This window comes from Periplaneta americana, chromosome 8 (assembly GCF_040183065.1).
Source record: "Periplaneta americana isolate PAMFEO1 chromosome 8, P.americana_PAMFEO1_priV1, whole genome shotgun sequence".
In the NCBI taxonomy this organism is placed as follows: Eukaryota; Metazoa; Arthropoda; class Insecta; order Blattodea; family Blattidae; genus Periplaneta; species Periplaneta americana.
The window spans coordinates 91382126-91407182 of NC_091124.1; the positions used below are offsets into that span (position 1 = coordinate 91382126).

Below are 25057 nucleotides of genomic sequence, written 5' to 3' on the forward strand. Positions count from 1 at the left end.
CATGGTGTCTGACAAGTCTTTATTTTCAGACTCAAAATTTACAGCATTTTTATATATGAACAATACACTTTGCTTTACTTTCCTTTCTTTGCTTTAATTTTCCTCATATAGAATTCAAGTTCTTTGCCTTCAAGTATGTAGCCATCAGCTCGCCCGCATTGACCTGGGCGACTAGAAATACAAGCTGAAACAAAAAACCCAATTTTCAACAAAGTGCAAGTTACATCACATATCACTGCTTTACTAGCAGCCCCTACCAGTAATTTATTTTAAACTTCGTAACTCATACAATACACAACAAGGAAACAATCAAAAGTTGATAACAAAAGAAAGAATGAAGTAAAATACAAAAAATCCCATTCCAAAATTAAAGATAGTTTATTTCAACATGAAATTTGAACAGAGAAAAATACATTATGACTGCTATCGAAGTGGCTGATGAGTAGAAGGGTCTGATCTTTAATGCTTGCTGCTCTAATTTCATTACGCATCCAACCAAAAGACAGCTGCAGTATTGATCTCCAGAGATTGCAAAGGTACAGAGTCACGAGTGTACTTTTAAGTTACTGGGATGTCAAAACAGTTCCCCTCTTCTTCCCATCAACCTGCACCTTAAAACTGAGATCCCAGTCCATCTTTGGGTCAATTCACTTCTGGGTACATAGATCATATTTTCAAGGATGCATATACCATTTGCACGCTCTTGGAAACTGAGAGCACTGCCACCTTTGATTTCCATAGCTAAACCTGCTGTTGGCCCCTCCTCATCTTCGGATCTGTGCTATGGTCTGTGCCCAGATTACTCTAATCCCTAGGGTTTCCTTCAAGAGTCTTGGCTGACAATCCCCCTTCTATACTCTATAGGGTTAACAGTCCATTATGGCGAATGCAAGAAATTAATATTCACAAAAACAATTTTGTAGAATGGCAAATAAAAAAGTGTTCAAAGAAACATTTATGCAATATTTAATTTGTTTTCAGTACATTTCCAAGTTTTTAGATCACAGAAATTCAAACCCCAGACATGAGATGTATACAAAAGTGAATTTAATATCGGGCACAAGTAGTATTCACACACTCAGAGTAACTATGACAAATGCATCATTGATCAAAGGTAAGAATCAGAACGATTCAAACCTACTGTGTGATCTAGCATAAATTTTTCATCATTGTGTGTACCTGGGAAAGTCAAAATACTTCAGCTTAAGCATTTAAAAGTAATCTCTTTTGTGTTGATTATTAATTCTTAGTTATTTTTCAAACATGACAAAAATTAACCTGTTAAGTTATATTAGTAGATTCAAATTTTAACCCTTCGACCTAGAAGTGGTCGATAGGTAAAATCTAAAGTGCTTTTAGAGTAGCATTACAGAATCTTAAGAAACATGCCAACTGAGATAAAATACTGAAGATACCATCTTATGCTCACAGAAAAGATACCAAACAGAAAGTGTGAGCTTATGTAAGATACAGGGGCAAGTCACCAAAACCCATTCATGTCACACAGATTTGGTAACAGTAAGCACAACAAAATTCACAAATTGAAATTTCATTCAGATGAACAGTTTTTAATGAAAATAATGCATGCGATAATAGGACATCATACAATTATAGAAATAGCAATATTTCTCCCTCATGAATAACAACAAAAAATAAATCACATTTGTATTACTTACCGAGCACTCTAGAAGCCTGGAATTGTTCCTCCAAAGCTGCTTCGACTTTAGCCAATCTTTCCCTAGCTTTATATTTCTTCTCCACTTTTTTGGACCGCTTCTTGTTTAAAACAGCTTCATCAGCTTCCGTCTAACATTGTTTGGTGGAAGGAAAAAAAAATATATATATGACGAATATTTAGTAGTACACGCAAGTCATGACACCCTCAAAGCCAATTTTGAACTGCATTAATTTATACACACACACACATAAAATTATACTTCATTACAAGTAATAGTCGTACATCAGAGTGCTTCTGTAAACAATATTTCAAATAGGAAGCAGTTTGATCATGATGAGCATCTAAGCACTGTCTTAACACAATCTTGTATCACTGTCATACATTAATACAAAACCTATAAAAACGTATAAAATCATTCACAGAACATGAATTCGAACCAGTCAAAACAAAGTATCACTGCACAAGTAATATTGCTGTTAGTTCAAAGTCAGGCCCGAAATGTCATTTAAATGAGCACAGCATCCTAAAGAGGAAGAGAAATTTAAGATCTTGAATTTGGATAGGCACTACAATAGCGCTATGATGTCACAGAAAACATCGTACATCCAAGAAGATTACAAACTTAGATGACTTTGTAAAGTACACACACACATGGGGCTTTTTCCATTTCTATGCTAAAGGCAAGTGAGTTTACAACCTTAATCACGTGCTTCTAAGAACCAATCAGATTCAGTCGAGCATGTCCAAGTGCAGCAGAAAATTGTTCATGGCAGTTCTCTTGGTTTTATTGCTCCTATAATAATTACACGTTTTAGTGTTAAGTTATAGTATTATAGTGATAGTGGTATAGTTTTGTAGCAATGGTGTAGTGATTTAAAGATATGGAAGAAAATTCAAAGAGAAGTCCTGAAAAACCAAGCACTGGTGCACCAACTCTTTCAAGTGAGAAGCAAATCACTGATGTTGCTAAGTTTCAGTAGCTGCCTGTAGTATCAGCATACTGTACAGCAAATTACAGGTAAAGCAATGTAGCATGGTCAAGTTCCCATCCACTAAAAAAATTGCAATCGAAAGAAGCGAATGTATGACATATGATTTTAATAAGAATGTGCTAAGAGTAAAATTAAAATATTTGAAATATATGACAGTAAATCTGCGTGGGAAAACTGTATTAGGCACACCGAGTAATTGCAGGAGGGCTTTTGAAGTAGCACGAGATGTCATCTTGGAACTCATAATCACAAACCTTCAGGAGTCCAATTCTGGCAGTGATTCCAGCAAGTTTTCAGATTAGGTAAGCTATCAAAATAACTAATGAAAATTTAATTTATTTCCCTGTTACCGAGACTTTAGTTTTAAATGCTTAACCGAGCTATTTAATTTGTGTATGTCTCCTTTACTTAGTATTTCAACATGCAATAGTATTCTGAAGTACATGTAATTTCATTATATCTAAAGCAAATTTTTTTTTCTGGCAGTGTAATTCAACTTGATTTTTTTAATATACTGAAACTATATAGTTTAATTGTTTAATTATTTAAATGCAAGTTGTAACAAATTTAAGTAGAAAATTAAGACAAACCCAATCACACATACAAGCACACGAGAAAAGTGTTCATAAAATGTAAATTCAAATATTTATAGAGAAATCATTACTTCTGACTATTAGACAAGTTCTGGCAATAGCTCAGAAATCAATATATAATCACGTATTCAGATGACACGCATGAATAAATAGTTCATCATATTACCAAAAATCTTGTCATTATAAAAAGTTCATCTTCAATTACAAATTATGTGTAAAGCAACAAATGTATTTGAATTTTCAATAATTTTTGTCGTGTATTTTACGAAAGTTCTCAACAATTTATTATGATCTAATAATTTATAATTTATTTTTTGAACTAAATTAAATCAATTACTATACACCAAATTAAGAATTACTTTCGTTTTCAGGATTGCACACAAAATAGATGCCAAAATTCCTAAAGGATATCCGACTTCACAAACTGTAAGATCCAAGCACATGTGACAGATACTGTAATTCAAAGGAACTTTTTGTAACACTTATTACTTCCATGGAAATTCGTGCAAGAGAGGTTTATAGTCAGTTATCTTTTGAGAAAGAGGGAAAATTCTAAGTATAAAATCATCTGGCTGGAACGAATAAAACTTTTTGAGTCAGATCAAAACGAAAAGTAGAAAAATATCTAATTCTGGCCATATTTTCTCGTAGGAAACCAGCTTTCCTGTCATGAAGAAAATCATAAAGATGTGCCTATTTTACTCCAATTGGATATTACTACAGTTGTACATTCATTATTCACTAAAAATATGTATAAGTAAATCATTCCCGTTCAAAATAATTCATACTAGATTCTGAATGTCAACAATTTAGAAAAACTGCTGTAAACAGCATGCCTAAGACTATTTTACCAGTATCAGAGATTCTGAAAATAATATGTTCCCCAGTGAAATTCCGAAATGCCAGAATCACAATACTGTCTTTGTGCTACAAGCTGGCATGAGGAGTGGATAGGTGGGAAGGGGGAACTTTACACTACAATCTGACCTGGAAACTTAGATTCACTTACTTGGCTACAAAGGAATGAAGTCAGACATAAAAGATTCCACATCTTCGGTGTCGTCACTTATGACTATCATCACATTTTTTCTAAATTGCTGGAGTATCATTTGTCTATGACAATCGATTGTTACTGTTCCTGCCTCATATATTAACTCCCATGTTTCAACAAAGCCATTAGCTCCACTCAGATGGACAAATATTAGTTTTCTGGACACATTTACGGTAATCAAAATTCCCTGCCAGCACTTGGGAAACATTAAACTGGTGTCTATCCACATCTCGTCCAAGTACAAAATTGGCTTACCCTCATCCATAAGCTTTCTTATTTCCTGGCAGTATCTTCCCTTCAATTTACAATTAGAATTGGTGATGGCGAGACTGTATTTGGCGTTATGAGGCCAAGGATTCACCACAGATTACCTGATATTCCCCTTCCAGTTGGGGAAAACCTCGGAAAAAACCCAACCAGGTAATCAGTCCAAGTGGGAATAGAACACATGCCTAAGCAAAACTATGGATCACTAGACAAGCACGCTACCTTCTGAGCTATGCCGGTGGTCCTACTTTCTTGTTCAAATAATAGTTCTCCATTACATCTTTTTATCAATCTCCAGTCAAAGTCATCTACATTTGTGTTTCCATAGTCTGGACGTTTCTGTTTTTTTTTTTTATTTCCAGATGTCGACAACACACTTTCTTCTCTGCAATCTTTCATGTCAGTCCTTATACACTGAATTGTTCTCGTAGGTAGATTACAGTACTTTTCTGTCCTTGCTGTAAGTTTCGTAAGAGGAATGCTAAGGCACTTGTTCCTTTTCTTCATCACATTTTATTACATTTGCAATAATGTTTCTTTCTTCCCTATAGATTGTCAATCCTTGTTACCTCTTTTTCGACATATTTATTTACACCCAATAAACAAAAAACTGCTAACTAAATAAGCCTAAACTAAAAGTATACGAAAACAAATTCCATTAACTGTATTATCAACACTATTAACACTAAAAAGCAAACAATAACTAAAGCAGTACAATAAAAACGCCAATATTATTCCACAAAGCCGCAAACTCTCTCACACACGTGTAGTTAGTGGTGATATTCAAGAAGTTTAACAATCAGTTCTCTCATGTGTACCTATGTTAAACATAGTCAACTCTGGATATAGTGAACCTAAATCATTGGTCCTGACATGCATATATTAAAAAGTACATTAATATTTCCGTTTATAGTGAACTCTTGCTTCGGTTAGAGTGAACCTTGCATCCTGACAAATTCTTATTTGAAGTCAGAAAGAATATGTTGAGAGCAACATTCCAAGTTTCTTACTCCTTTAGTCAAAGGACAAAGGTAGGATTAGTGATTCCCAGACAATGAGCTGTACTGTAAATCCAGGCAACGCATGACGACCTTGCCTCATTCCAATGTCGAAGGGTTGCCATTCTGTTCTCAGAAACATTTCCATTATGACGGATAGCATCAAAACAGAAAATAAAATTGCCTTCTCTTATTAAAGAGCGACAGACATTATATCCAGAGCATAAATGAAGGTAAGATTTCGATGGCTTTCAAACTCCATCAACCCTCCTCCAGTTTCCATTAAGTGACCCTGGAAATTCCAAGGCTGAGTACGCAGTCACACCATAACAGTGTTTATCATTTCCATCTGATCAGTTTGTTTCTAGTGTTCCCACAGTGAATGTACACTATAAGAATGTCGAAGCATAAAGTGTTTTCTTTGACAGATAAGACGAATATTATAAGTGACAATGAACGTGGTCTTTCGCAAGCGGACATAGGTCAACTGCATAATTTAAGTAAATCAGCTATGAGTGACAGTATACAGTGTAATCCATTCAAAAAAAAAAAAAAATGAAATATTTTATTTTCTTGTTCATAATTTCATTCATTTCTGTCATTTAGGCTAAAGTGAGACACTTTGGATATAGTGAATGAAATATGCAAGTCCGCAGAGGTTCACTATATCTGGAGTTGACTGTATATGGTATATGTCCATGGTAATTGCAAATATTACCTAGAAATAATTTAACAACCAGTTTGTCTGAACCAGTGCGAACCGGCCAAATTTCACCACTGCATGTAGTAAATATTTGTGAAACAAAAATATTGTCATGAACAGTATGGTGTACATGTGCGACTGTTTCCCCTCCATCCTTTCTAGGGGCTTCTGACTACTTCTCTTGACATGACAACAGGTACTTTCTATCTACCATTTTCTGTAATGAGAATGTGAAAGTTGCAAAGCCATATTTCTACAGAGATCACACTCATGCTGCACCAAGGGCAAAGTTACAGAGGTGAAAGATCTGATCTCCATTCCATACAACAAGATTTTTCATATCAAACGCACATGTCCGAAACCCTTTCTATTGGCTGCAGATCACTTTATGGCGACTACAATGAGACATTAGTTAGTTTCCTACGGAGGCTTATACAGTAGGAATTGTGAAAAAATTTGAAACATTTTTATAGTCTCAATCGATACAGTATACTTTCCTGTATATATTTCCAAACACACTCAGTATATTGAGAGCAAGGGTGTAACATACACAGCAGATGTTTTTGCTTTTTAGTGCAGGATGCAAGTACAAGCATGTCCCAACCTTAGACTAATTTTCCCGATAATTATATTTTTTGAAACAAAAAAATCTGATATCTCAAGAACCATTTGTCTGATTTCATTTAAATTTTGTACACTTGTCCTTTGTAATAATCTCTAGAGGTTGGATCACAATGTTAAATTTGAATGAAAAATAGCAATTTTCTAGGAAAAATACACTGCATATCAAATGCACGTGTCCAAAGCCCTTTCTATTGGCTGCAGGACACTTTATGGCACTTAGAATGGGATATTAATTAGTTTCCTATTTAAGGGGGTTTATACAGTAGGAATCGTGAAAAAAATTTGAAAATATTTTATATTCTCAATCGATAGAGTATACTTTTCTGTATATATTTCCAAATTCATTCAGTATGTTGACAGGGAGGGTATAATATATGCAGCAGATGCTTTTGCTTTTTAGTGCAGAATGTAAGTACAAGTATATCCCAACTTTAGACTCATTTTCCCAATAGTGACATTTTTCCAAACAAAAAAATCTGATATCTCAAGAACCATTTGTCTGATTTCATTTAAATTTTGTACACTTGTCCTTTGTAATAATCTCTAGAGGTTGGACCACAATGTTAAATTCGAATGACGAATGAGCAATTTTGTAGGAAAAAAATACCTGAAAATGTTTAATGCAAATTTAAAAATCTATAAATTTAGCATGGAGTCAACTATGATGCTCACTGAGGACCAATCTTTAAATAATTATATCAGATTTTGGGGAGGGGGGAACAAATAATAATAATAATATATATATTTTTTGAAGTCTTAATGGGATATTTGCTATTTTTTAAACACGAGAAGGAAATACCATAATATATGAAGTATGAAGTTGGATAACTAATGAAGGCTATCATAATACAATGTGATTTGTAGACAGGACTGGACACAATGTTGGCACTGAAATGTGATAACTAGGGCCAGATTTGTATGTAAAAAAGTTTTTTTCCCCCCACCTAAGGCGTACATTCCTAAAACAAAGTTTAATATCCATATCACAGTCCGACAAATGCAAGCTCCAAATTTTATTTTACATTATTAAAAAAAAAAAGTTATGTGATATTTTCTCCATAAATACATATTTTAATGCTTTTCCTCATTCCCTTTTAACATTTCGCACATGGTAGCCAGCCAGCTGTTTTGTTTGGAAGAGTTTAATCTTAATTACTGTGTCACAGAAAGTATTGTTCTGTCATGGCTATTGTTTTAGTTCAGCGGCTTCAAGGTATCACCATGACAAATGCTCAAACCAGCCAACCAGAGTCCATGGTGACAGGTCGGCATTTTTTTATTTTACTTTTGCGTGTATACATTCCAAATCAAATCAAGCAGTTCCCTTCATGCTCTGGTTATCTTGCATATATGAAGGTAGGTTTGGTTAGTTTAGGTTTTTATTAACCAAGTCCATGCAAGAGATTGTTGCAAACCGCAGGTGTATAAATGGATGTTTGATGACATCACATTAATTCAATATTCGACTGTTTTCATTTTGAGATTAGTTCTGGTGATGGAAGGAGCATGTAGTTCTATGTCTCGTGATGGTGGTTTGTGTGGAGGTTGTATTTACGGATGCTGGATATTTAGCAGAGTTCATGTTCAACAGGGCATGCCCAGATCTTGAACGCATGCATTGTTTTTTCATGAAAGTAAAAGAAATGTATCCACGTCTTCATTAATGTGAGATAAGTGATCATAGTTTGCTATTTACTGAAATGTTTCATCGTTGATATAGGTTAGATTATGTTAGACTATATTAGTTTAGGCAATGTTAAGTTGATCGTTATTATAAATTGAAATGTAACTCTGAAGTTATATGTTTTTGAGAATTTTTTGTTTCGAATTTACTTGCGAAAGTTGGGAGTTTTTAGATTTTTTTGAAGTTATTTCAAATTTTAATGTTTTTCACTCCTTTTTCTTAGCCTTTTCATTTTTGGGGCAAAAATCCGGGGTTTTTGGAATGTATTTTTCTCGAAAGGACGGAACCAGTACCGGTACTTATATTTACCTAATCTGCTACTAATCAGCGACATATGCAATGGAGGAGGAAAAGAACTGGCCACCACACCCCATTATCTGCTGGCTTAGTTTCTTCAGAGTGATGCCTTATTATGTCACTTATGAGGTTCAAACCTATCTTAGGATAGTTGACTGAACAACAACAGGGAAGAATAACAGTTAAAGGCCAAGAACAAGATAGTTAGATGATGTAAAAGAATGAAAAAGCCACTTGGTATAATCATTGTGGATATGAAGAAATGTACTTAAATACAGTTAAGTCAGATACATTGCTTTCTGGCAGTATAAAAAAATTCGTCCTATGTGCAATCCAGAAAACGAAGTGTATCTTATTTGGTTAACAGTAAATGATTTCATTTATACTTGACTTTTCAATGATAAAGGTAATAAAAGATAAAAATAAATAGGAATATTATGAAAGAACTGTATCCTTACCACAAAATAAAATGTCGTTACTTACAAGTTTTGCTCCCTTCTTCCTCCCAAGTGGCAAGGCATAGTGGGCTTCATACCACTGCCGGAATGGTGTTGCATCTATTACCACAATGGCATTCTTCACAAGGGTCTTTGTACGTACAAGTTCATTATTTGAAGCATTGTAGACCACGTCAATAATACGAGTTTTTCGAGTACAACCTGCACACAAAATGTATTTATATAGCTTAAGCATAATATAATTTATAACAAAACACTTTTCTGCTCTCTTGTTTAGCAGATTCAGATAAATTAGTTACATCAATAAATCAGTGTAGGTAAGGGTTAAATCATCATTACTGCTACAAAACAAATCTAATAAAACTTACTACAATCCTGTTTTTCAGAATATGCAACAGCAATTCCATACATTACTAGGAAATCTCGGAGGACAGTGTTGGAAATTATATTTTTAGTTTAGGCCTAATCTGGTTTTATTTTTTTCAATGTTTGGGTATTTTTCCAGAAATTCTACAACCAGTTATCAAAGGTAATACTGGACTATGGACAAAGAGGACACAAATGTAGATACACCAAGAACAAGATGGATAGACGACAAAAACTTCGAAGACAGAACAGGCCAATAGGCCTAATCTCTGTGATTGATGATGATCCCATTACTTGACTTTATATATATACAGGGTGGAAGTGAAATAGCCTTGCAGACTTCCACTGCAAGTAGCTCATGTTGTATGTAAGAAAAAAACTACAGTATCATATTCGTGGAAAGGGGCACGCTTCCGAACAGGGGCAGCGGCATTTCCTCTAAGGTTAGAGCCCAGTTTAGGGGTGTGTGTGTGTGTATTAATGGGAAAAAATGTCATATAAACATGCCATATTCTCAATATTTTCTAGCCCCTAATTTTAGATTAATATACAAACACCTAAACTGGGCTCTAACCTTAGAGGAAATGCCACTGCCCCTGTTCGGAAGCGTGCCCGTGGAAAGTTCATAGTTAAAAAAAAAGTTTTCCCCAAATGTTTAACGATCTGTATATATTGATAGGAAATCTAATAGGGAATAATTTATCCCTCTAGCATATTTCAATAGTGTGCATGGTTTTCATGTAAATTTAATTTTAACAACCTCTAAATTCAAGCCATTGTGCAATGCGAGCAAGTGGTAACATCTTGGCACACATGCACACACACAGAGTTCGTTGACCTCTTACATCTGTATCACGAGTTGTGTGTGTTAGCGACGATGTTGCCAGACTGCTGAAACTTCAAACTTAATTTTCTAATTAACTGTGCACACTTGTTCTTTGGTCACATATGACGAAGTTACACTAACCTTCTTTGCTATACTGCGTAGTAACAGTTATGCACCTGTTTTCAGGTCTGCCACTCAATCACATACCAGGATATGCACACACCTACTCAAACAGTAACTCACATCAGGACAAATAGAAGAAATAGTGTACGCAGTCTGTGAGTTTACACAGATTCTCCGCAAGCAGCGTTGCTACCGCCATGAGCGTAACTCGAAAGGAGTGCACAGTATTTCTTACACTGAATGTAGTCCTTTCTTCCATTTAACCCGGCTATTCGTAATTTAAGAAATACCTTTATAGTCCCTTATTCACAATTAATAGCCTTCTGTCAGGTAATACTATTATGAACATCCATAACAGAAAATACAATGGGATCTGAAATGTTGTGAAAGCAATTATAAGTTCAGTATTTAAATAATCTTTTCGTAACAAGTTGCGAATTCAGGGACAGAAAACAAAACGTACAAAATGTTAGTGTATAAAGAGTTGAATGATATTTTACATGTCTATAAATGAATTAAATTACTACCTTGATTAGATGCCTGCTTCTAATGTAAGTATAACTTGTATAAGAATTTTAGCGAGAATATCCTGGAGTAGCGTTTCTGCTAGCATAAACAATTGGTTGAATCCACTCTTTTTATTTTCATATATTTCATCATTTCGGTAAATTATGGAAAAATGTGAGGTACAGTTCCTGGTTGTAATTTTCAATGCACTCGCAGTATTTCTGTCTTATGACTTTTTATAATAAAACAGTCTGATTTTATAATCATGTATTCAGAAAATGCAATCACAAATACGGTTATTTACCGAAAGCTGCCATTTTTCCGCGGAATCGCTCTGGCTTATTTCCCAAACTCATCTTTTTCTTTGGGAGATGAAAAGAAATGCCGTGTTACACTATTTCTACTGTATTCCGATCTACAACTTGGAACAAAACAGAATTATTTTGTAAACCACCACACAATATTCTTTTGTCACTGGTCAAAGCACAAATTGAATACATCTACATACCTCTCAACAACAAAGCATATTAACAACCCGTAGCAACTTTCATCATTAAACGCGCGAGAAATACATTTTCGAGGTGTCTGACTTCAGACAACTGATAGATCCTAGCGATCGAAGTGCCACTAGTTGTCAGGTCCGCCGGCCATAATGAGTACTGAAATGTACACACCGGACAGCCAGCCGTTTATGATAAAAATTGAATTTTATGGTAATTAAAATACCTGTATTACAAAAATATGTTACGACAGAAGGGCGCGCTTCCAAACAGGGGCAGCAGCATTCCCCCTAAGGTTAGAACCCAGTTTAGGTGTATGTATTGATCGAAAAAAATGTCATATAAACATGCGCCCTATTCTCAATATTTTCTAGCCCCTAATTTTCGATTAATACATCTAAACTGGGCTCTAATCTTAGAGGAAATGCCACTGCCCCTGTTCGGAAGCATGCCCCTAAAATAATGTAAATAAATGATAAAAAAAAAAAAAAAAAAAAAGCTAACTCCAGGTTCGAATCTAAGTCCAACTGCACCACAACCTTTCACTTTACAGAGAGCTACGCAGTATAGTTGCAGCGGCGCGCTTCTGATTCATGATTTGTGTTTGTGGAATCAGCGCCGTCATGCATTCGTTCATTTTAATGTTAATGGTAATCAAATTCACGAAGTTTGTATTTGTCAAACTTGGAACAAATGCACAATACTGGACTTCACCGTAACGAAACGAACGTTGATCGTAATCCCGACCTTATGTTCAATGGGCAGATAACGTCTGTGAGTGAGGAAGCAAGGAAGGAGAGTTTGGGTCTCCAATAATAGATTCGTTCCAACAACAGTCAGGAATCGTCTGTAACTATCGTGAGCATGCAGAGTACAGAAAAAGCGTTCCAACACACTCCAAACCAGTTCTGAATCGGAAACATGTACTGTAGTCAGGCGTTCCAACAAACTTTTGGCACGGGCCCGGTCAGAAATAGTCAGTGGATTGAGACATGTAGATAGGTTCGTTCCAACAACAGTCAGGAACCGTCTGTAACTATCGTGAACATGCGGAGTACAGAAAAAGCGTTCCAACACAATCTGAACCAGTCCTGAACCAGAAACATGTACTGCAGACGGGCATTCCAACAAACTTTTGACACGGGTTCGGAACAGTCAGAAGTAGTCAGTGGAATGATGCATATACAGAAGAGTACGCGAGACACGCATGCGCATAAGCTCACCAACATCTCCTGGATACTGAAGAAAGACATGATCGACTGTTCACATCATTGAGGTTAAGATGAAAAGTGATAGTGCAGACGAATAATAAAATGGATAAACTCCAGAACATGGATTGCACCCTTTCCCTCTTACTTCAAAATTCCAACCTTGTGCACACAAAATAAATTATTGGTATTGAAAAGTGCCTTTTCGTAAATATAATGATGCGCATTCGACAAACGCAGACAAATCTGCTCTTTTTAGTATTTTTAAGACATAATTTGGTAGGTGCAATCCATGTTCTAAAATTTTCCCAATAAAATTAGAGATTCAATTTAAATTCTCGCCAAAAAGAAAGAGAATGGAAATTATTTAGGTATTGAAATAGTTAATTACAATTTCAACGTGCAGCTTTGATTAAAAGTATAATAAATAACGTACACAAATTAATAATTAAAAAAAAGAATTATTTTTAGATGAGAATCCCCCAGTACACGACATTGAATTATCGGAATTCTTGCCTTCCATATTTTTTGTCATCTTTTTATTGAAAATGATCGAAATTCTATTTTCTGCAATTAGAATTAGCTGCAAAACGATAATAATTAAGCATCTCGTTCTTAGCAAAGTTGATCACAGATATAACATCTCTGGATTTAATATATAACAATCGGCGAAAGTGTTTCAACAACATCCAGTCCAGTTTCAATCCCATAGCAGATGCTCAACTAGCGCATGCGCATAAGATGGTACAAAAACCATACACGAACTGATCATGAACCGCTCATTGGAACGAACCTAATGTTACTTTCAGAGGTGTATGTTGTATTGTGCTAGTACGGTCATTTTAAATTTATTGGTGTAACTGTTACCACGTGAGGGCTGTCGAATGCATACCTAATTTTTGTGGAAGTAAGCTAGTTAATAGATGTAATTTAGATTTGTTGTGTTATGCTAAATACGTGAGTGTCGAATGCATATTTCATTATGGCTGGCTTGGAAGTAAGCCACTGAGGCGTGGAGTAGACAGAAAGAGCAGCTGCCGTGTGGCGAGCATGCAGCGAGAGTGGGGATTACTTCCCCTACTGACGATCTGTTCTTTCAGATTTAGCCAAATAATATGACTCTTATTCAAACAATAAATCATTCACAAATGTGAAGCATAATTACGCGATCAATCTTCAATATCGACCCACACCATACATGGGACTGATATAAGTTTCTTTATGGGTTTAATAAAGGTACCGGTATAGCTTAGTGACATTAAGCCGAGGAATTATGTAGTATGGGGAGATACTGAAGTTTCATCAAAGTTAATTTAATTATACATAACGGATTTCTTTATATACTTACATTCTGAACCCCATGAAAAATTGCCCTGATCCAGTCGAAGTGCACGGTATTTCTTATTACCGCCTCTTGTTCTGACTGTATGGATCCGTTTTGCACCAAGCTGAAACAGTTATAATTTACGGTAATAAAAAGAATTCATACATGGAAAAAAAAAAACAATCCTATAGAAATAAACACACATTAGCTTCAGGACGTTAGAGGTGATAAAAAGCTTTCACAGAAATATCAAGAACCGCTTATTAGCAATATCATCACTAGCTATAAATGAATCACAATATTGAGAAACCACACGTGTCCATTTTTTACGAAGTTGTGTTATATATGATTTCGTATTCTAAACATATAGACTCATGATATTATGAAAAGAAACTCAACATAGCCTATTCCATTAGCATTCATTTTTTGCTAAAGTGTTGAGGAAAAAAATAATAAGAGCGCAAATCTAGGACCCGAGATGTTTTTGTATCTTCTGAAAAGTTAGTTTTCTAGACATTGGGGGTTTCTCGATATTCCGGTTCAAATAATGAAAATGACATTTATTACTCAAGATCGATACCTTCGTATTTGCTGCAGGTCTTCCTAATTCGAACTTTCTCTTCTTACGAAGAGGCTTCCTCTTGCCACCTGTAGCACGCCGCTTGTGCCAATGGTCGCGGGAAATACCTTAAACGAAAAATCGTAAAGCCATAATTCAAAATTCAAATTAACCCCAAAGGTTTACAACATGTTCAAAAAGGTCAAGTTCAGAACGCTATGGGATAAATATGTCCACAAAATCCTTCAGTATAAAAAGTATCATCATTCTTGACACAATGGGTAATAATTAGCAGTGCAACAAAATAAATTACAATATTAATGCAAAAGATTAAAGAAACCGCATGGTTGTACGTGGTACACAAAACTAAATGTCTCCGATATAATAAAACGACGGATCACCGACGCACAAATAGTCACTGAATGACATATAAATATAATTAACAGACTTTATTCAATATTGTAAAATAATATTTACACTTACAATCATGGATGTTTAATGATTTCTAATAACAACAAGTAGAATTTCACTCACCCATCTTCACGACCGTCCAAGAGAAACAGGAAATGGAATTGTGGGTAAAGTTTACGTCGGGTCTCTCGCTGTCATTTCCTGTTTGGTTGTAACAACCAATAGAAATCTGACAATAAACAAATGAAGAATGCAATGAAAATGGAAGGTATGAAAATTTCTCTGCCAAAATCTCCGAAATTTTGTCTTCGTTTCTATCACAACAGTGTATGCTTATTACTAAATAAATAAATGTGGTATATTATGCGCAGAATATTATATTTTACAATAAGTAACAGTATTCTTCATTTCTTACCTAGAACTATTACAAAACATAACAATATGAGGAATTAGTAATTCTCATGTAACGAAAATGGCAGAAGATTCTGGTAATGAAGATCAATGGTTATATGGAGATTCCAATCAAGAAGCACCGGAAAATGAAAACAAAGAAGAACAAAAAGCTGAAATAGCGGAAGAAAGTACCGAAATAACTCAACAGACTGAAACGTCCGGAGAAAATGAAGAGGTACCTAATATTAATTATGCCTATGTAACCTCTGTTGCAAAGTTGATAAGAAAATATTACCGGCATCTATTTGTTGTACAGTTACAGGTGCCGGAACCACCAACTATAGCTCCTCCAACGGAGCAAGAAGATGGTCAATTAAGTGGAGGCGAAGAACAACTTCAAACTCCTGCCGGTGAAGATGTAGCAGGAGAAGAAACAAGTTAGTGAGGTTATATAGCCCGTAATGATTACGTCTTCTTAACTAACCTCAGCTGAGTTTGCTCTAGATTCAGAGGATTGTGACCGTCATCTAGCGGGCAGACTTTAATTTTAGCCTTTAGCAAGTTTTATATTTGAGTATAGCGTTTTGCTATTAGTTTCACATTTTGCTTTGAAAATATTTGATAATTTCCAACAATTCGTTGGTCTTTAGCTTATGCCGTTTTTGCACTCACCTTAAGTATCGTCGGATAGTTTCCTTAGTTTGGTTCCTAATTATGTAGTAAGCATCGGCCAGGCCGCCGTCGTATCATAACAAAGATTTAGGGCACATATTTTCCTATGAGTGTAAAGAGGCTGACAATTTGTCAGTCACAACACAATTCTGAAAATTTGATATGTGTGTAATTTGGGTAGGCTAAATATAGAGTATCCACCGGCCACTAAACGAATATTCCACACTTTTATCACGGCCAATGTGGCGCTATAAACCAATTTTCAATACTTTTATCACAACCACAACACATTTCAATTCTTATTGTACTGTATAATTATTACTACATTAACACGGATAAATCGCAATATAGCGAACGCCAGTAGGGGAAGTTATCCCCACCCTCGCCACACAGCAGCTGCTCTCTCTCTCTCTCTCTCTCTGCTATCTGTCCCGCTCTGGTGGATCAACGCCTACTGCCTCGCACGTATTTCAAATTTAATGTGCATTCGACAAAACACAACAACACTCACGTATTTTCCTCGAAGTAAAACACACACACACACAAACTTTGAATAAAACAACACTCACCTGTTAACTTAGCACTGTCACCAGAGCCTCGTTTGCCCTGCTCAAAACAATGCCAATGTACACCATCACTAACATCGTTTCTTGGCGCTAATTTCATGTTTTTACCACAGGTCGGACACTCGTAATGACTAGCAAGTAGTCCATGCTCCTCACAATACCTTATTGTATCCGCCTTTAAATTCTCCCTCCTCAATTTCAGGAAGAAGTACACATCTTCAGTACGGCTCATCACAACACGTGGTTCCGTCTGTACTCGAATCTGAACATGGGCACAATGAAGCTCTACCAGCATGCGTTAACAGTTATGCCACTCCCGCATTCAACCGCTACCAAGAGAAATTCACAAGCCCGCCACTTTCTACCCACGCTGATCGGTCATTGTTCCCCCCACATTGCATTTCTGCAATACATTAAGACATTCCCCTTGAACATAAGTAGATCCATTTTCCCTTCCACACCAACTGGTCTCGATAGCCGAGAGGTCTAAAGCGTGACCAAAAGCCGTGCGTGCGTTTCGTTAGGAATATCGACAGATCGAATACTACCGTCAGCAACATCATAAGAAGAAAAAAAAGAGAGAGATGGAGCGAGGAAGAGAGAAGAGAGAGACAGTACAAAGTTCCTCTTTTGCTTCGTAGATGCCGCATTCACTCTTTTTGTTCCACTTTCCTCCACTAGATGTCACCCCACCCAAAACCCCTATTTCCACTCTTTCCCGCTAGTGTGTCTGGTGAGCTAGTAGGGGAAAAGTGGAAGGGGTCGTGGGCGGAGCTTCTGTGTTCATTATATTGCGATTTACCCTAACACATTTAATATACGTATCACAAAACATACACTGGACGAACTGTCTGTAATTATTATGAAAGTCGCCATATTTTCTTTCTCGAGTTACGATCCATTTCCATTAGATGGCTACCAACACGAGAAGCAGGGCTGGCATGTATTGCAAACGAAATTAGCCTATACTAAATGTAAGGAATGTTACTATAGGTGTGTAGTATTATGTGACAGGTTAGGTTAGATTAGGTTTGTATTGTGTGACAGGTTAGGTTAGGTTTGATTAGGTGTCTAGTATTATGAGAGAGGTTAGGTTATGTTTGATCAAGCCCCTACAGTCCCAGCTGTGCAGAACGAGGAAACCGGGACAAATTTTATGCTGCACTTGCCGCCATGTTAATGGAAAGCAGATGCATAATATCAGTACATAAATGACGCAATTTAACGCCATGATGATAAAAAATGGACGGATTATGGCCATTTTCGACGTTTAACGTAGAATTGGGAAGAAATGAACATATTCAAAGTTTCATTGATGCGACAGAGCATTAAAGGAAAGGAAAAATGTACCCACAAAGTTACAGAAAACATGCTCATACATCCATAAATAGGCTTACATAATACACATTATAGAATGTATAATTTTACAGTATCAGAGAATCGAAAATTATATTAACATACATTACTAGTACCTTTAGATCACAAGACATAAATATATGTACCTTGATTACACAAGTTCCTATTATAATCAAATTCTTAAATGAAATAAATACGTGGTAACCAGTATAGGTCTGTTGTTAAGTTTTAGAGAATCGAAAATTATATTGCCAGTACTTTTAGACCACAGGACATAAGTAACCTGGCAAAATTACATTGCATTTATAAGTCATTCTTCAATTAATAAAGAGAATGCTATCAATCATAAAAAATACCGGTACCTAGTACATTGCAAATAATAGGTAACATGAAGATCTAAAAATTAACATAATCACCTTATGCACTTTTATGAGTGGATTTCTTTACATATGTTGTTGTTGTTGTTATCTAATGCTGGGCTTTGGCAACGAAGCCATTAGCGTTCTTGCTCGCCAATATTTCTCTGTGGTTGAGCCATCAGGTAGAACTTCACAGGTTTGTAGATGATCTTCAGTCATTTCTTCTTCTTTGTTGCATAGAGGGCAATTTGGATTTGTGTAAATTCTTATTTTATTCAAGTGTTTGGCCAAATAATCGTGTTCTGTAAGCAGTCTGAATTTTGCTACTGCAGATTTACGTGGGATTTCTGGAATAATTTCTGTTTTTGTTTATTAAAAAGCTCCATTTTTTATCTTTGGCTTTAGTATTACATATTGTATTGTTATTTTTAATACATATATTATTATCATTGCTTGCAGAGTGACGATACATAATTTTTGTGCACATATGTAATATCAGTAAGATGATGGCATTCCTTGCTTTTTTAATAAGATATATCTGGCAAAATATAAAAAAGTTATGACAACTGACAAATATAAAATAATTTTAAATAAGCACTTCAAACCAATTTGAAAAGATAACATACCTCTTGATTCTTGAAACGATGGTTTTAGGTAAATGCTGCCTGATGATGACTTAGGGTGCCATGCATAGACATTTTGCTAGCCCGCGCTACGAGCGTGCTAAACTAGCCCCGGCTATCGACTGATTACTTGTACAGGATTCATATCATATCATATCGCTAAAACTGGTTTATGAATACGAAAACATTAGTTCGCTGATCATCCACCGGAAGCCCGCGCTAAGATTGTCTATGAATATGGCCCTTACAGATTGACACATTAAAATGGAAGATACGTATTATAATAGGCCGTCATACTAATTCATACTATTAACACATCAATTTACACCACATTCACAGTGTTCACAAAAAACGCCCAAGTCAAAACAAAGTACAAGCATGACACTATCGTGTTTACCGCTACTGTTTTTATTAGTAACATGGTGGCGTAAACATGTGCAGTAGGGCATATTGAAATCGTTGGTTAAAAATTTTTTTAAGAAATTAAAAAGAGTGGGGGTCTAAGAAGTTGTCTTATGGGTTAATTATTGTCTCTACCAAATTTGGATCTCATACAAAGATTTATAGTCAGGGCGCATTAGCTTTAAAGTTTAAGAATTTTATCTAAATATATATTTTATTATTTCGCAGCTCATTACTTGCTAAAGACTGAAATGTTATATTTTTTTTCTTTCCTGATACTTTAAACATTTTAATATTACTTAAGTAGCCAGATAGCTGAAGAGAACTCTTAACTTCAGGCTGTAACAACACAGAACTTGTCGTGGGGAGGTGGCTACTATCGAGTTCCTCCCACCCACCCACCCATTCATTATCTTGTTTTCTGTTATCAGTGTTACTCCAGCCTAGATGAAAAATACTTACTTTTCTTTTCATACCTAGGTAATTCTTTCCTTGCACGAAGCTTGGAACGAATATATGCATCTCTTGCATCATAGCCACATACAGAAGAAGCAGCATAACTGACCACTTTTACTAGTCTTTCAACGGCCTGTGTGTGGCAAGGGAAACAAGGAACATCAATTTGTTGTAAATTTACGTCACTCAGTATTTTCAGAAGATTCTCAGCTTTTATATGAGCTGTCACTGGTGGCTCTGTGACACTGCACTTGTTCCAGTCAATCAAGTCCATGCAGCCTATTTCTTGGCCATGAAATTTAATTCTGGCACTAGAAACTTGCAAACAGTCTTTCAATTACTTCTCATTGCCAAAACTCTTCGTGCTTCTAAAACCCGAGTTCCAGACGATATTTCCAAGTGAAATCCGAATCCGAATAATTATTTTCTTCCAATGAGCTGCTCTGTTGTATGACACACTCTGCAGAAATAGATGGCAGCTCTTCTTTTCGTTTACGTTTCATGGATCTTCTTCCCTCTTGTTTTTGCAGTTTTTCTTTTTTTTACTATATTGTCCAGACTTCTAATCGCCATTTTTCTACATGTCCGTTGATAAACCAGAAACTTTCTTTCTTTTTTTGCTATTTTTCACGACTTTTCACATTTGCAGTTCGCAAAATCAAGGCATTTGCATGTTGCAATATTAAAGTCTTAGGCTGTTACATCTATACAGTCCAGTTTAGATTCATTAGATTTTCTGCTTTTTTCCTGTTTTTAATAAATTCTTAATTTTATTATGATAATTTAATGTCATATCTGTTACTGTTCTCATGGAAATGACAGGGATCGAAGCGTTTCCATTTACTCACTACTTTATTTACAATTTTTTCTGCATTAGACGCACTGCAGGTTCTTTACTTCCTTCATTTTTAATTCTGAGCCAGTGAAGAAATAATACCTTATTACATCTCACTAGATCAGGAGTGTTCTGTTATTCAATTCTTTTGGGATATCAAAAATATTCTCCACCCTGACAGATGTCTTCTTTCTTGTTTTTACTGGTGTAGATTTCGCCATTAAAAACAATACGCAACACTCAAAACAAAGGCTCGAGAGAAACTGACAAACAGAAAACAGGGAATCTGTGACAGAAAGAAGAAGCGATAACCACCCCTTATCATTATCATCTGCTCCCTCCCTCTACACAGTACGCACCCTGATTTGAAGTATATTGCATTGCCAGTTTGGAAGTGTCTGTTCACTCATCTATACAAACATTTATAACATCTGAACATTCTTAATATTCAGTATTACAGGATGTAATTTTTTCAAGTTTTTGGCGAGTTCTATAAATCTTGGAAGGCTTTGCACCTCGGTGGAAATTTAATCTAGAGCTCAAATTTTTTTATGCATAATTGTTAGATATAATGACAACTTTTCCGCACTCCATGTTTTTTATTCGAAATTTAATTTTTTCAGCTTAGATAATGCAAAGGTGACCAGTTGACTACCTCCCGCTTTCTTTCTGTATCATCATCATCATCATCATCATCATTATCATCATCATCATATTTCCAAGCAATATTTGTTGTAATAAATTAATATTGTGTTACATTCCAGTGAAATTGCCAACATTTCTAACTTAAAATGTTTTACAAAGGTGTAAAATTAAATTTGTCTAAGGAAACCATCTCTAAAACATACTCTGTCAAACTTTTTACCCATATCTGTCAATACTCTTATGTATGCAACTATTACACATAATGTATGATGTTACTGATTCTTTATTGGTGTTAGTAAAATTTCGAAATAAAGATCGCATGGTGTATGTTATATGATGTGGACATGATAAAAATAGACTGAGTAATTACACTGGATATTTTTTATTTTCAGCCAATGAAAATCTAGATGACGATGATGAAGACAGTGATGACGATGTCCATGTTGTTATTGGAGACATTAAAACCAGCCCAACATATACAAGTCTTAATATCAAGCGTGGAGGACTTTTAACTTCAGCTGTTGGTGGCGAAAAATTGAAGGTAATTTGTTCGTTAAAGATAGGTTTAATTGTGCTTTATGAGTGCAGCAAGGGAGAATGAATTTTCACCATATAGTAAATAACAAAAGACACAGCACATGCTTAAACCAGTTAATAGTTAAGGTAACTGAAAAATAAGTTAACATTAGCAGTTGAGTGTTTCATGATGTCAATCAATCTGGAATGCAAATCAAGCTTTCAGGTATATAATCCTCTGTAAAGTTGATTTGAATAATTTCGAGGGAAAAATTGTTCCGGGGCCCCTGAAAGAGTCACACAGAGTTAGTGTGCACTCAATGTTGGTTGCTTGACGGTTGTCAGCCCACTTTGAGGTCTGTGGATATAGAGGGAAAAATTGGATCGGTGTCTGGTAGAGTTCCCAGGTAGCTCAGCTTGTAGAGCGTTGGTATGTTTAACCAAAGGTCCCGGGTTCGAGCCCAGCCCCGGAACAACTTTTCCTTCGAAATTATTCAATCTGGATGATTCATTTAAGTTTATTTAATTTGAAGCAACCAGGAAAGTTTTCCATAGAAGAATTTGAAGCTGTTGGGACAATCAACGGAGTTCCAGCACATGAATTCAATTTGGATTCTCTTGAAGACAAACCATGGAGGAAACCTGGAGCTGACATAACAGGTTAAAAAGATATGTTTTATGTTTATCATATAATCCCTGTCTGTGTACTTCTTTTTTAATGTGACAACGTTTTTTAGCTCATGTTCGTATTCAGCTTGTTGTATTGTTTGTTTTTTTGAAGAATTTTAGATAAGGACGCAAATAGCCATAGTATCTGATGCGTCCTTTTTAAACCTCACTAACTAACCATTCATGAAAAGCTACAAGTTTTATGTTCTGAGAAGTAAATGGATAAGGTTGGTATTCTTTCTGGGCTGCTGCTGCGTTTCTGTTGCCACTTAGCTATTCCATCTACCAAAAGTAGATTCCTACATTGTGTGCTTCTTAGTTGGTCAACACAATGAAGGACCAGTGCTGAGACAGTACAGAACATCACATGGGTAGGGAGAAACATCCAGTTATGTGCTAGGAAGATGAGATTGATATTCATTTACCTTACTCCTCTAGCATGACATGATACCAAGTTGTTCTCAGTACTCTACTCTGTAAATCAAATGATTTTTTTAAATCTAGATCAGTGATCTTTTACTATATTTAATTTTTTTTTTTTATGAAATGCTTCATTACACATTTTCAGCAACAAAGTTTGAAAATGATTTCAGTATTATTTTATGTTTAGGCTTTGTTACTTACATTCTACATCAAAGAACTGCAGTATATATATATATATATATATATATATATATATATATATATATATATATATATATAAAACAGTGTTTTGAATTATTAATGTAGCACATTAAAAAATACTTTCTGAAAAGTTTTTCAGTTACATTTGATGTGTTTTATTTAAGTTTTTGTACAAAAACACAAGCTTAGAAGCTTTATCAATACCAAGTATACTTCTCAATTTTGAATTAACAACACCAAGTGTAGAAAACATACAATTAAGATGACAGATGATGGCCCAACTGTCAATTAACTAAGTTTATCAGTAACATTCTTGTCACTTTTAAAGACACATTCTTGAATTTCCACCACTGCAATAATCACCAATTAGGAACAGGATTCTTTGTTCATAAAAGAATAAAATCAGCAGTAAAAAAGGTCGAATTTATCAGTGACAGGTTATCATATTTAGTACTTAAGGGTAGATGGTGCGACATCATAGTTATAAATGCTCACGCCCCTACCGAAGAGAAAGACGACCATATAAAGAATAGCTTCTATGAGGAATTGGAACATACTTTTGATCAGTTCCCTAGATATCACATGAAAATTTTATTGGGGGATTTCAATGCTAAAGTAGGACGGGAGGATATTTTTAGACCAACTATTGGAAAAGAGAGCCTACACGCAATTAGTAGTGACAATGGAGTTAGATTAGTCAACTTTGCCACATCGAAAAATTTGATTGTCAAAAGTACAACATTCCCCCATAAGGATATACATAAATATACTTGGACTTCTCCAGATGGATTGACACACAACCAAATAGATCACATCTTGATAGATAAACGGAGACATACTAGTATAGTAGATATTCGAACTTTCAGGGGTGCAGACTGTAATTCTGACCATTATTTGGTGATTGGAGAATTAAGAGAAAGATTATCAGTAGCCAAGCGAGTAGAGCAACAAGTTAATATTACTAAATTCAATATTTTGAAATTAAAGGACGAGGAAGCTAAGCAAAATTATCAGGTCGAAATTTCGAATAGGTTTGCCACTTTAGAAAGTTCCGACGAAGTTGAGAAAGAATTAGATGTTAATAGCGTGTGGGAAAATATCAGAGATAGTATCAAAATTGCAGCTGAGCAGAGCATAGGTTATTATGAAACTAAGAAAAAGAAACCGTGGTTTGATGAAGATTGTTGCATGGTAGTAGAAAGAAGGAAACAGGCAAAATTGAAATTCTTACAGGATCCAGTTGAGGAGAAGAGAGATAATTATTTCAATGAAAGACGAGAAGCATGTCGTACACTTAGGAATAAAAAGAGAGGTTACTTGAAGGAAAAACTGAATGAGGTAGAAACAAATAGTAAGAATAAAAACATTCGAGATTTATATAAGGGTATAAAGGAATTTAAGAACGGATATCAGCCAAGGGTAAACGTGATCAAGGATGAGAATGGCGACTTGCTTGCAGACTCTCCATCAATCCTAAACAGATGGAAAAACTATTTTGCGCAATTACTAAATGTACATAGGCCAAATAGAAATGATCGGGACGAAATTGAAATACAAACTGCTGAGCCATTTATACCCGAACCCACGCTTTCAGAAGTCGAAATTTCGATAGAAAATCTGAAAAAGTACAAGTCTCCAGGTATCGATCAAATTCCAGCAGAATTAATACAAGATGGTGGAAGTGCATTATATAGCGAAATTTATAAACTTGTACTTGCTATTTGGGAAAAAGAAATTGTACCAGAACAATGGAAGGAGTCTATAATTGTACC

The 25057-nt window shown here is 35.4% G+C and overlaps 2 protein-coding genes across 2 annotated transcripts in view; one reads left to right on the forward strand and one right to left on the reverse strand.

Annotated features, from left to right (window-relative positions):
- On the reverse strand, window positions 1-15439 carry RpS8 (ribosomal protein S8). The gene is made up of 6 exons (XM_069833256.1): window positions 15293-15439; window positions 14780-14886; window positions 14224-14323; window positions 9371-9546; window positions 1677-1806; window positions 1-184 (listed from the first exon to the last, which is right to left on the reverse strand). The coding sequence occupies exons 1-6, from the start codon at window positions 15294-15296 to the stop codon at window positions 75-77; spliced, it is 627 nt and encodes a 208-aa protein (XP_069689357.1). The 5' UTR covers window positions 15297-15439; the 3' UTR covers window positions 1-74.
- Window positions 15416-25057, forward strand: part of Fip1 (Factor interacting with poly(A) polymerase 1) — a 25549-nt gene continuing 15907 nt past the window's right edge. The window contains exons 1-4 of the mRNA XM_069833255.1: window positions 15416-15797; window positions 15879-15999; window positions 21869-22017; window positions 22526-22652. Coding sequence (XP_069689356.1) covers window positions 15642-15797; window positions 15879-15999; window positions 21869-22017; window positions 22526-22652 — 553 coding nt within the window. The 5' untranslated portion in view covers window positions 15416-15641. The remainder of the gene's footprint in view (window positions 15798-15878; window positions 16000-21868; window positions 22018-22525; window positions 22653-25057) is intronic.

What these genes read in the sequence shown, in the direction of transcription:
- RpS8 (XM_069833256.1), bottom strand. An exon ending in GACCTGCAGCAAATACGAAG is followed by an intron (nt 14,324 to 14,779) that starts GTATCGATCTTG and finishes TAACTGTTTCAG; the next exon opens with CTTGGTGCAAAACGGATCCA. An exon ending in GGAAGAAGGGAGCAAAACTT is followed by an intron (nt 1,807 to 9,370) that starts GTAAGTAACGAC and finishes AAACAATGTTAG; the next exon opens with ACGGAAGCTGATGAAGCTGT.